The sequence below is a fragment of the Aegilops tauschii genome, chromosome 4 (assembly GCF_002575655.3).
Source record: "Aegilops tauschii subsp. strangulata cultivar AL8/78 chromosome 4, Aet v6.0, whole genome shotgun sequence".
Taxonomy (NCBI): domain Eukaryota; kingdom Viridiplantae; phylum Streptophyta; class Magnoliopsida; order Poales; family Poaceae; genus Aegilops; species Aegilops tauschii.
Window position 1 is genome coordinate 326,983,602 of NC_053038.3, and position 13,128 is coordinate 326,996,729.

Here is a 13,128-nt window from a genome sequence, read left to right on the forward strand (position 1 = left end):
ATTTTAAAAATGTTTCTAATTTTTCTTTGATGTTTTATTTTTTGAAGTTATTGTTTTTTCTTGTTGGGCCTGTGTTCGTGGAGTGAAGACGCATTGGGCCCAAGTCGGCCTGTGAGGACGGCTGGTTCCCGGCGCGTTGTGTGCGGCCTAATGTTTAGTCCCACCTCGCCCGCGGAAGGCGCGCCCAACCTGTTTATAAGCGCTGGCGAGGCAGCCGTATTGAACTCCTCTGGTTACTTATTTGGGCGCTTATACACGGCGCTTGATCCTCTATGCTCTCTAACCTGTGGGCCCATGTGCGCCCGGCCCCATGCATTGTGGCTTAGAACGGCTCGCCTACGGTGGGCGCTGACCTACTACGAGACTGGCTGGCGCCGGATGCACCTGTGCTGGTCAATTTTTTTTCTTTTTATTTTTTATCTTAAGTACTTTTTTCAACATAGGTGCGTGCACTGGTTATCAAACCACTCATGCACTGCATTGTTCAGGGTTCTGTACTGCATGTGCACGCATTCCGTACTACATGTTCAGGTCTCATTTTTGTTTTCATGTTTTTGCTCTTACCTAATCTTTTTTCCAATGTAGGGGAGTGCACTGCTTAGTAAATCATTTGTGTACTGTATTGATTACATTTCTGTACTACACGTTCATATATTTCCGCACTACATATAGAGATCGCATTTTTCTTTTTGTGTTTTTTCTCTTATCTATTCGTTTTTCCAACTTTAGGGGCGTGCACTGCTTTGTTGGGTATGTGTAAACTTCATTTGACAGAGTCTGTACTGCATTGGTACACAACTTGCACAGCATGCGTCCTATTTGCACACTGCTCGAATCTAATGATTCATAGGTAAACAACAGAAAAAACAAATTATCACAGGCATTCTGTACGATAAGTTCATCATGAGCAAACTAATTTCAACAGAAAGCAATCTAACATAATCAAAGTTCACATCATTACAAGCGATTCTACATGGCAAGCAAACTAAGTTCAGCAAAAGCAAATGATCACAAGCAAACTAACGATACATAAGCAAACAACCTAAAGCAAATTTGATGATAATTCTAAAACGACGCTGGCATTGGTGGCTCTTTGGCCGGCACCATCTTCTTCTTCACCAGTCAGCGTCTCCCCATCCCCACCTGCTCCTGGCGCGCTTCTTGGGGGGCTCCTCCTTCTCCAGCTTTGCACGGTGAAGCCCGTCCTGGGTGAGGGTGATGCGGTTCCATATCTCGTACGTTGCGTAGGCGTCCTTTGCCATGTACTCGATGTGCCTCATGGACAGAGGCAGGGTGGCCCAGCGCTTGTGGTCTTCTTCATGTTGTTGTAGTAGTCGTCGGTGAGCATGGCGGAGATGTATCCAAGGGAGTCCAACTCCTTGGTTGCCTCGGGCACCCTCCACTCCTTCTGGATGTCGACGAAGTTGGCGACCTCCAGATTGACGCGCTCTAGCCTTTTTTGTCGCCGTCGATGGAGAAGCCTGCAAAGGTGTACCTGGGTCGGCGAGGAAGTTGTCGAAGACGGTGCACCTTTCAGCGGCGCTCAGTTGGAAGAGCAGCACCGGGTGTTTCTTGCCGATGGAGAGTTGGCAGAGGGCGGGTTTCTGCGTCGCTTCAGGCTCGTTGTTGTACTCGAGATCAATGGCGACGAGCTTCTGGCGCTGGAGGCTGAGGTGCCGCTCGTACTGCGCGAGGGTTATCGCCACCTGCTTCTTGTCATTGGTGTGGATGACGTGCAACTTGGTGTTGCCGTGGGCCTCCACGTCCTTGTACTCGTCGGCGAATGCCATGGCCGGTAGTAGGGCTTGGTGTTTTGCATGGAGATGGGTGTGATGGAGCGATTTGGTGGCAGCGCAATGGATTCTTGTGTTGTTGTGGATGAGAAGGCCTATGGCAGGTGTCTGAATTTAAGGGGAGGGCGCGGGGTGGGATGGCCGCATCGGATGAACTGCACGATCTCGCTGACGATGCGGTTTGTGTAGATCGTGGGTTTGGTGTTGCGTTTGTGATCGTGGGCTTGTGGCGATGGAACCGCTCCGATTGGGTGGTTGTATGCGAACGTGGTGTTTTTTAACGTGGTTTTTTTATTTTTGATCAGTAGATTTTTTTAACCACCTCTATTTGTGCGAACGGGCATTTTTCACGTTTATATGTATCCTGCGTGATAGTGGAACTGCATTGGTTAGAGTTCTGCACTGCATCGTGTGCAATGGAGAACTGCATGTTGTCTACAGGTGCTTACTTCACAGTATTTTTTGCGTGTCCTTGCTGCAGCCCCTGAATAAAGTACAATGTATTCCGCAATTTTATGAGTTTTTTTGCTGTGTTCTATACCATGTATTTATTCATGTAGGTAATCCGGAACTGGATTGCTAAACCGTATTGCTTCGTGTAACGAAATGCACTGCATTTTTCTAGTGCTGTGTACTGCATCTTTTTTTGCCTGTACTTACTGCAGTCCCTTGTACCGGAGGGGTAGGGGGGTTGTGGGGCCCCCATTTTTTTGAAGTTATTGTTTTTTCTTAGTGGGCCTTGTTGGGCCTGTGTTCGTGGAGTGAAGACGCATTGGGCCCAAGTCGGCCTGTGAGCACGGCTGGTTCCCGGCGCGTTGTGTGCGGCCTAATGTTTAGTCCCACCTCGCCCGCGGAAGGCGCGCCCGACCTGTTTATAAGCGCTGGCAAGGCGGCCGAATTGAACTCCTCTGGTTACTTATTTGGGCGCTTATACACGGCGCTCGATGCTCTATGCTCTCTGACCTGTGGGCCCATGTGCGCCTGGCCCCATGCATTGTGGCTCAGAAGGGCTCGCCTACGGTGGGCGCAGACCTACTACGAGACTGGCTGAGGCCGGATGCACCTGTGGTAGTCAATTTTTTTCTTTGTATTTTCTATCTTAAGTATTTTTTTTCAATGTAGGGGCGTGCACTACTTAGCAAATCATCCATGCTCTGCATTGATCAGTGTTCTGTACTGCATGTGCACGCATTCCGTACTACACATGTTTGCGCTACATTTTTCTGCACTGCATTGGTAGGGGTGTGCACTACTTTGTTGCCTCTATGTGCACTGCATTCGTCATGGTCCTGTGCTTCAGGTGTACCCATTTTGCATTGCGTGCATGCTTCTTTGTGCTAAAGTTGTGACTGGTTATGCCAACGCTGCGGGCTGCATGGCTTACAGTTAAGGACTACATCAGGTGCACTAATTCTGCTTTTGTGCACTGCGTGAAAGTGCTTTTCTTTGTGCTTCATTTTGAGCATGTACTGCACTTCATGCACACGTATAGTGAACTTCCTGGTAAGACCTTGAAGAACTGCACACATAAAATGGTCTGTGGATTATAATTTTTTAGAGAATTATTATTTAATGATCTGCGGTTAGTTCGTGGGAATTTCTGCAGTCAAAGTCTTTGTAGAACTTCCTGGTAAAACTTTTTTGTTTTGGTAACATAAACCTTTATTGATTGTCCTTCATTCTTGGTAACGTAATTTTCATTAACTCCCCTTTAATTTTCAGTTTTGACCTTTTTACATTCCTCTCCTATAAATGTAGGCCAACTTCTACCCTTCCTTTGCAGTTCATTTCTCCTCTAGCCACAACTCCTCTCCTTTCTCTAGCCTCTTTATTTTTTTCCTTTTCTAGGTTTTTGTTGCGATGGCTCCAGGCCCTGCGTGAATCTCTCCTGCTGCGGGCATGGTTGTGGTGTGCCGATGCACTGCGATTGCTCAGCTTGCTCGCAGGCGCGTCGTGCTCGTCGTGGGGGGAAGGTATTGTGCCGAGCCGGGCGAGCGGAGCAGCTTGCATATGGCACAGTATTCACAGAAGGATTGGATATGGGCCACATCAACCTTTCTGCGTTCTATTCCGCCCTGCTTCGTCGTGGCCTTGGCCGCACAAGTCCTTTTGTCCATCAGCTTACGCCAACAGATGTTGAGACTCACTACAAGATGGTATTTTTCGCTTGATCTGATTTTTTCTTTGTGTTTTCTATTTTTTTTGTATAATTCCATACTAGTCTGAACTTCTAGTTTTTTAGGAATGCACTTATTTTGTTTTATTGAAGTGTATTGCACTTTGTACTTATATCTTGTTTTTATTTTTTTGCTTGTGTGCATGGAGCTCGTGTTTTATTTTGCATGGTTACAATATGTGAACTGCTTAGATACTAGATGAGAAGTAATAGTTTCCACAATTTTCCATGCTTGTAGGTTTTGTACTACATGCAGGTAGTCTCAAGAACTTCATAATAGTTGTAAGCGTACTTCTTGTTTGCAAGTTCCGCACTGCACATTAGATTGCGTTTAATCTGTACTGCTTTTTTGCAGAAAAATTCCCCAACGAGCTGTTAGGTATCTCCGGCTCAAGAAGAAGGGAATTCTCCAAGTTGTTCTTGGTAATGGACACCTTAAAGCAGCCAAGTACCGTGTAGGCGTTGACGGGCGGCTGTGTCTGCACAAAGGGTGGAAGGAATTTGTCATTGATAGTGGCCTGAAGTCTGAGCAAGTTGTTGTCCTCAACTTCTTTGAACTCGAGGATCGTACGGTTAGAATCACGTTTGACATGATTGGCTAAGGTTATGAGGTTGATTTTGTAATAAGTACTTTTGCGTGTCGAACGCTTCATCTTTTTGATGTGTTTTGTAATAAGCACTTTTGTGATCTGAACCGCTTCAATTATTATTCCGAACTTCGTGCTGCCAGTGAGCTAACTGCATTTTTTACATCGTTTTTGGATTAATATGTGTCAAACTTTTACTCTAGACTGCTATATATGTGGTATACAATATACACCATTTATCTTTAGATGGTTTAGTTGAATAACTCATAGTCAGTGGGAAATTTGTGTTTACACGAAATTTAAACTGATACATAAGTCATACAGATAAGCAAGCTGCTATGCATATGATTAATTTATTGAAGTTCATCTATTTGGTCGTTAACCTACTGCTTCTCCGCGGTGACTGGAGCGTGTCTAATGTCGCACTTTCTTTTGGTTTCCATGGCGGTGTTGCTGGTTCTTATCTCTGCACCGTTGTGTTTGTAGTCCCACGCGTGCTGGTTGATGGCTGCTTTTGTTTTCCACTGATGTGAACTCCATCCTTCTTTGCTCCCCGTGTGCTGGTTGATGGCTGCTTTCGTTTTCCACTGCTGTGAACTGCATCCTTCTTTGCTCCCCTCGTGCTGGTTGATGGCTGCTTTCGTTTTTGAGTGCTGTGAACTGCATCCTTTCGTGCTCCTACCTTGTTTTTTGAAAGTGGTGTCGTTCTCGGTTGTTTATGTACAGCAGCATTCCCTTGTGGTGGTCTTGTTGGCATTGTTTCTTCATGTTCTTCGTCCTCTTCACTCTCTTCTTCCTCCTCTTCTTGCTCTTCCTCATCTTCATCATCTGTTTCTTCATAAGCCACTGCTTCTTTAGTTTCTTCATGTTCTTCGTCCTCTTCACTCTCTTCTTCCTCCTCTTCTTCATCTGCTTCTTCAGAAGCCATTTCTTCTTCAGTTGTGTCACCATCTTCTTCTTTGATTTCATCTTCCTTGTCTTCCTCATTTTCTGATCTTGTTCTTTTGGGGCAGGTTCTTGAATTGTGTCTCTTCCTCTTTTTGCAGATGCTACAACGTCTCGGTTTCGTCCATTTCTTAGTGTTGTGAGTGGAATTTCTGTTTGGTTGTGCATCGCCATGTCCTCGTTTTTCTTGTTCATGTCTTTTTGTACATGTCCTGGAATTGTGGCCGCTGATTTCATTACATGTATTGCACCTTCTAATTCCCAGTGGGTGACCATCACTGTCCAGCTCAGGCTGTGGCTTACTGTTTTTGTCATCATTTTTCTCCTTGCATGCAACCTTTTTCTGGGTTGCGTCGCCCCCTTTCTTCCTTCCTCTTGTGTTTGAAACAGGAGGTGGAAGAATTTTTTTTCTTTTTTGATAGCACCAGTTCCGCTGTGTTCGGTATTTTCTACTTGCTCGGCATTATTGTCATGCTGGGATTTCTCTGCTTGCTTTAGTTTTGCTGCTTCTTTTTCTTCTTCGTTGAGCACTTCAACTTCCTCGATCAGTGCCCTCATACCAGACAACACTCTGTGGCACCCAGCGTCGGACCTTGTCGCTCTGTTTGCAAGGTCCATTGTTGTTTCTGTCAGCAATTTTATACGGCAAAAAAGCGATGTTCCATCTGGTCTTGTTTGTTCGTAGTCTCTTCTGTCAAACGTCGCATTTGATCTTGCGTTACGGGCGTATCTTTTCATGACATACACCTCACAAATCTTGAGTACTCTCAAATGAGAAAGCATGCATAACACATGGACGCAAAAGAGCCCTGCAGACAACACACGATTTCTTTGTTTTGTAAGTGAACTGCATGAAATTAATAAACACATTTTTTCGTTATTTGTTCATTTTAAAGAAGTGAACTTCATTTGGTTTTGTGAATTAGTCATGCATGTGGACTTTTAAAGTCCAGTAAGTGAGCTTTCGTGCATGACTATCAGAAAGTAAAAAAATTGTGATAGGAGTCTCACCTGTGTGTGTCCAGAGTTTGCATTCACATTCGTAGACACCTTTCTGTTCATCGGCGACCACTTGGAAATTATGCCTTTCCTAGTCAAATGCATCCGATCTGTTGTAGTGGTGTACGAGATACTTTGTCGGGTTCTCAGGGCACCGTTCTGCTCTGAATGCAGTGCTACGGTAGAGTGTTTCTTTGAAATCTGCAAACACTGCCCTTGTATACACTTTTGATAGCTGAACTTCGAACCCAAACTGGGTTGTTGTCTTTATCTCTGACTGCATGATCAGAAATGCACTGTTACGAACCAGATAAATGAAAAAAATTGTTTGTTTTTGTAGTTATATTTTTAGCAGTTTTTGAGTGACATTTTGTTTACCTCATTTGCTACTGTCTCTGCGTGCTCGACGGCCTTCCTGGTCTGAATGCACTTGTCCACCTGCTGAGCAAACAGATGGAGATCATCCTTCTCTTGGACAAAGTTTTTCTTCAGTATGCGGTTCATGCTCTCGCTTCTCTGTGTGGAAGTCATCCGAGCACAGAAAAATTCCTTGTAGTAAGCCGAGATCCACTCGTGCCTGTCTTCCCACAGCGAATTGATCACTTCATCGTCTTGCAAGTTGTATCTTTGAATGAGGTCCTTCCATGCTCGTTCAAATTCTGACGGCATTAGTGGGTGGTTCAGCACCGCATTGAGGTCATCCTTAAGTTTCTCGTGCGCCTTATACAGCAAGGCGAGGTGGTCCTTGTGCTTCGTCATGATATGCCACCGATACAACTTATGCACAGTATGTGGGAGGATAGTTTTTAATGTTGCCTTCATCGAAGAACACTGGTCTGAGAAGGCACAAATAGTGTTTTTTATTAAGTTGTTTGTGTGTGTGTAAGATAGCTGGAAGAAATATAAGTCCACCAAACAAATGTAAGTATGCAAGTGTTTTTTTTTAGCTGTGAGCATGCAGATTGGATGCTTGTTGTTCATACACCTCAGAAATGTTTTGAAAACCCACTCGAACAACGGTATTGTTTCATCTCGCACGAGTGCAACAGCAAATATGGTGCTCTGTAGATGATGGTTCACTCCCACGAAGACTCCCAGCGGCATGTGGAATTTGTTAGTTTTATACGTCGTGTCAAATGTAACGTAGTCTCCAAAATCTTCATACGATCCTTTGCAACTTGTGTTGGCCCAAAAGACGTTTCTTACACGGTTATCTGCATCAATGTCATAATCATAGAAAAACTCTGGGTTTATCTTCTGCATATTCTCGAAGAAATCCAGAAGTTTCTTGACGTCATCTTGGGACTCTTCTCTGGCAAACTATTGTTTCCTGCGTTTTCAAACGCAATGCAAACTCATCTCATCAAACAGGAAATAATTACCGAGAGGATGCTCAAGCGATATGGTTTGTGATGTGCTTACTTGTTTACCCAGTCACGGCTAGTATGTCCCATGTACTGCAGACCACCGGACATACGCGACAGCGTTGACATCATCTGAGTGTGTGTGTGGTTGTCAAGTTGCATGTCTTTCACTAACTGGTCTATCAAAGGATCATCTTTTTTGTGCGACCGCATGTGCAAAAGCATCCCGGGGCTTTCCAGCATCTTGTGATTGTGGTTGAGTTCAACCATTTCTATCACAAATTTGCCATCCTTCCTCTTTTTGACTCTAATCTTTGCCTTGCAGTCAATCCTTTTTTATGTCTTCTGACGTTTTTGGTGATAATCTGACACAGTCTGCTTGTGTGTCCCTTCTCTTGAGCAGACAATGTAGGCATTTGTCCTGTGTTTTGCCCTCTTGCATATGCCAAACCCTGCACATCTTGCATAATTGTTGTAAAAGTCCCATGCCTTGTCGTACGTGGTGAACTTCATTCCAGCGGTAGGTATGAGGTTCAGCGGCATGTTTTTATCCTGCATTAAGTGAAATGCTCTATGAGATAATTTGTTCTATTCTGTTTTTTAAATACGAGGAGTGCAAACGAGTTTAATAAAGCATTGCAATGTTTCTAAGTTTTCAGAAGAAACCAATGTATTAGATGCTAGGTCAAACCTCACAAGAAATATCAGTGTGCACTGCAATGTTATCTGAATGGACTGCAACTATTTTTTTTCAGAACATAAACTTACATGTGTGTAGAGTCATTCACCCGATGGTGTTTGCAGCTCGCCGGGTTGTATTGGACATGGCGGGTTATAGCAGATCTGTGTAGTTGAGGATCTCGCGGCGGCAATAGTGAGGAGGATTTGTACCTGTTGTTGACTTTTGACCGAGGCACCGTTGGTGGTCGCAGTGTCGAAGTTGATGCAGCAGCTCTGCTTGGAGCTCTGTTTTTTGGTGCAGCAGGTGGACGCTGAGCTCTGTTTTGGGGTGCAGCAGGTGGACGTGGTGGTAATCCAGTGCTGTGACGATGTCTCAGTGGATTGGTTTGAAAATTTTGGAGCGGTGGCACATCATCATAGTCATAATCATATTCATCATCTGCTGCAACACCGTGTTCAACTGCATCATCATTGTCTGTTCGGACATGCTGTCCAAACGTAGTGAACTCGTGCTTATACTCTGGGTTGAGAACTGTTATTGGCTCATCTTCATCGTCATCATCTTCATCCTCCTATCGGTGAGTGCCCTCCCAGATGAAGGTGACATCGTCGTCATCCTCGACTACCTCTTCTCCCTGGAAAAAATCCTCTTCCGGAGAGTAGTGCACCCTGTTTGTTGTCGTGAAGAATCCTCGAGGAATCTCAGGGGTAACCCAGCCAGTATCTCTTTCAGAAGAAGCTTTACTCTTCTGAAAGTTGTTGTTCCCTGGGTTGTCAATTATGCGCGGCATTTTGTATCTGCTGAATGTCATTTCCTGCACACAAAATGACCGAGCTGCATTGTCAGGCAAAATGAACTGAATCATGCGAAATGCAATGTGTTACAAATGGTACTACGAAACTAGTGCATGCTGACTGCATCACCCTGCAATGTGAACTGAAGTAACCGCACTGCATCATTGTCCGTAATGAACCTACACCAGCATACTGCATAACCGAGCAAGTTCACTGCATTTTCCCCCACAATGAACCGAAGCAAACGCACTACATCGTTTTTGTAGGCGTACTGGACTGCGTGTACTGCTTTTTCTGGAATAACTAAACTGATATGGTTGAGGAAGTGTACTGCTTACCTCGTGTTGCAGTGATTTCTTGCGTTTGCAGGAGGAAGTTCTCTTCTCGTCCGTCTGCACAACTTTCACGTTCGCCTGTGCAGTCCACTTGCCCTTCAGAAGTTCATGAGCGGTCTGGACGTTACTCAAGGTGAACGGAGACGGAGAATTTGCTCTGAAGGTCATTGCAGACTTAATCCAAGAAGCTGTCGTGGATGAAGGAACCTTGCGCACAGTCCTCCTTGCTCGAATTGGTTTGATGTCGAGGCAGCACCAATCCACATATGATGAAGTACAGCTAATTGCAGGCCCGGAGGAGTTCGAAGGCGACGCTACCGACCTACTGCCGTTGAAGAAGGTCCATATGCTGGTGGGGGAGGCGTTGCTCGGTTGCTGCCGCGGAAGAAGGCCGAGCGGCGATGGGCGGCGATGCTCCTTGGCTGCTGCCGCGGAAGAAGGCCTGGAGGGGAGGGGCGGCGTCGCTGCCGGCCGCTTCCGCGGAAGAAGGCCGGGAGGGGAGGGGCGGTGGCGCTCCCAGGCCGCCGCCACGGGAGAAAGCGAAGAGGGAGGGGCGGCATCGCTGCCAGGTCGCCACCGCGGAAGAAGGCCGGGAGGGGAGGGGCGACGGCGCTTCCAGGCCGCTGCCGCGGAAGAAGGCCGGGAGGGGAGGGGCGGCAACGCTCCCAGGCTGCTGACGTGGTAGAAGGCCGGGAGGGAAGGGGCGGCGGCACACCCAGGCCGCTGCCGCGGTAGAAGGTCGGGAGGGGAGGGGCGGCGGCGATCTGATGGGGGATGTGCAGAATAAGGCTGGTGTTATTAGAATAAGACTCTTAAGGGGTGTTATCATAATAGACCCACCATATATATATAGGACAAATTTTATCTACTACCAATGGTAGTTACCACCACTTGAGTTTTGTATGTTGTATGTAGTATCTATCAAATCGGAGAGTATTGACGAGTAGTATGTAGTATATAACGATGTTTAGGTAGTATATATACTACTTTTTAGGTAGTATGCCTCGTACATACAAATATATACGTATTTCGTAAATATAATAAAAACCATGGGCTAACTTGCAGTTTTTTCATCTAACTCACTTTGAAATATGTTACATATAATATATGAACATTTTTATAATGATAAAGCAGTATATATAATACAATATAGTAGTATATGAGACATGTGGGGTAACTACCCCTAGGTGGTAGGATGGATTTTCCATATATATATATAGATATATATATATATGTATATGTATATGTATATGCATATAGCAGTTGAACACGCAAGGAAAAGGTGTCCACAAGCCCAACGCGCCGACGGACGTGAGCAGAGCACACCAATGGACGCGAGCAGAGCGTGCCGCGGCGCTTAACGGCGAGTAGAGCTTGCCGAGGTACGCGAGCAGAGGCCGGCATAGTGATAGGTGGCAAATAAGACGAACTGTGCGAGCGATGTCGAAGACATCAAGCATGAATCAGATTAGAGTTGCGTGTGCGATACGTGGCATATAGTTGATCCATCCGTGTTGTTTGTGATGGAATAAGCCGTGTGTGTTGCGGGCAAACGCTTGCTGGTATATAACCTTAAATTTAACCAAAAAAGTGTTAATGCATGTTACAAAAATTGTATAGCTGGAAACTATGTTCAAATACGACTCCAATGATATAATCTTTGGCGACATGCATTCGTATTTTATTAGTTAAATTCTACTTATAAACCAGGACGGCGGTATAGTTGGTAATTAAATCGCAAACTTAATTTTGTATTAACCATAGCTACCTCTTGAGCATGCATTGGTTTTTCCTTGAAGAGGAAAGGGTGATGCAGCAAAGTAGCGTAACTATTTCCCTGAGTTTTTGAGAACCAATGTATCAATACAGTAGGAGGCCACACGCAAGTCTCTCGTACCTGCACAAACAAATAAGAACCTTGCAACCAACGCGGTAAAGGGGTTGTCAATCCCTTCACGGCCACTTGCAAAAGTGAGATCTAATAGAGATGATAAGATAATATTTTTGGTATTTTTATGATAAAGATTAAAAGTAAATATTGCAAAATAAACGGCACCAGAAATAGCTAGTTGACGGGAGATTAATATGATGGAGAATAGACCCGGGGGCATAGGTTTCACTTGTGGCTTCTCTCAAGATAGCATAAGTATTACGGTGGGTGAACAAATTACTGTCGAGCAATTGATAGAATTGAGCATAGTTATGAGAATATCTAGGCATGATCATGTATATAGGCATCACGTCCGCGACAAGTAGACCGAAACGATTCTGCATCTACTACTATTACTCCACACATCGACCGCTATCCAGCATGCATCTAGAGTATTAAGTTCATAAGAACAGAGTAACGCATTAGGCAAGATGACATGATGTAGAGGGATAAACTCAAGCAATATGATATAAACCCCATCTTTTTATCCTCGATGGAAACAATACAATACGTGTCATTTCCCCTACTGTCACTGGGATCGAGCACCGCATGATTGAACCCAAGGCTAAGCACTTCTCCCATTGCAAGAAAGATCAATCTAGTAGGCCAAACCAAACTGATAATTTGAAGAGACTTGCAAAGATAACCAATCATACATAAAAGAATTCAGAGAAGATTCAAATATTGTTCATAGATAATCTTGATAATAAACCCACAATTCATCGGATCTCGACAAACACACCGCAAAAAGAGTTACATCGAATAGATCTCCAAGAAGATCGAGGAGAACTTTGTATTGAGATCCAAAGAGAGAGAAGAAGCCATCTAGCTAATAAATATGGACCCGAAGGTCTATAGTAAACTACTCACACATCATCGGAGAGGCTATGGTGTTGATGTAGAAGCCCTCCGTGATCGATGCCCCCTCCAGCGGAGTGCCGGAAAAGGCTCCAAGATGGGATCTCACGGGTACAGAAGGTTGCGGTAGTGGAAATAGGGTTTCGTTGTGCTCCTGGATGGTTTCGGGGTACGTAGGTATATATAGGAGGAAGAAGTAGGTCGGTGGAGCCACGAGGGGCCCACGAGGGTGGGGGGCGCACCCAGCGGGGGCAGGCGCGCCTCCCTGCCTCGTGGCCTCCTCGTTCATTTCTTGACGTCCACTCCAAGTCCTCTGGATCACGTTTGTTCCAAAAATCACGCTCCCGAAGGTTTCATTCCGTTTGGACTCCGTTTGATATTCCTTTTCTGCGAAACACTGAAATAGGAAAAAAAAACAACAATTTGCACTGGGCCTTGGATTAATAGGTTAGTCCCAAAAATAATATAAAAGTGTATAATAAAGCCCATTAAACATCCAAAACAGAATATATAATAGCATGGAGCAATCAAAAATTATCGATACGTTGGAGACGTATCAAGCGTATGTGCACGTCTCCTTTCATCCTCCTCTCGCATGTCTTGTCACCCTGCTGCCGCAGACGGCTTACAGCGCAAGCTTGCGCAGCGCGTGGGGGCGTTATTTT

The 13,128-nt window shown here is 45.1% G+C and overlaps 2 protein-coding genes across 2 annotated transcripts; both read right to left on the reverse strand.

Annotated features, from left to right (window-relative positions):
* Positions 1–1,276: 1,276 nt before the first annotated feature.
* LOC141021853 (uncharacterized) lies at positions 1,277–1,790 on the reverse strand. The gene is made up of 2 exons (XM_073497702.1): positions 1,496–1,790; positions 1,277–1,449 (listed from the first exon to the last, which is right to left on the reverse strand). Exons 1-2 carry the CDS (start codon positions 1,788–1,790, stop codon positions 1,277–1,279), a joined length of 468 nt encoding a protein of 155 aa, XP_073353803.1.
* A 4,801-nt stretch (positions 1,791–6,591) lies between these two features.
* LOC109770213 (protein FAR1-RELATED SEQUENCE 1-like) lies at positions 6,592–7,259 on the reverse strand. The gene is made up of 2 exons (XM_020328923.1): positions 6,879–7,259; positions 6,592–6,777 (listed from the first exon to the last, which is right to left on the reverse strand). The coding sequence occupies exons 1-2, from the start codon at positions 7,257–7,259 to the stop codon at positions 6,592–6,594; spliced, it is 567 nt and encodes a 188-aa protein (XP_020184512.1).
* Positions 7,260–13,128: the final 5,869 nt, after the last annotated feature.

Bases quoted from the DNA above. Each gene is read 5' to 3' on its own strand.
- LOC141021853 (XM_073497702.1), bottom strand. From the start codon at position 1,790: ATGGCATTCGCCGACGAGTACAAGGACGTGGAGGCCCACGGCAACACC. The intron at 1,450-1,495 runs GTACACCTTTGC...AAAAAAGGCTAG, and splicing joins CAACTTCCTCGCCGACCCAG to AGCGCGTCAATCTGGAGGTC.
- LOC109770213 (XM_020328923.1), bottom strand. From the start codon at position 7,259: ATGACGAAGCACAAGGACCACCTCGCCTTGCTGTATAAGGCGCACGAG. The intron at 6,778-6,878 runs GTAAACAAAATG...CTGATCATGCAG, and splicing joins CAGAGACAGTAGCAAATGAG to TCAGAGATAAAGACAACAAC.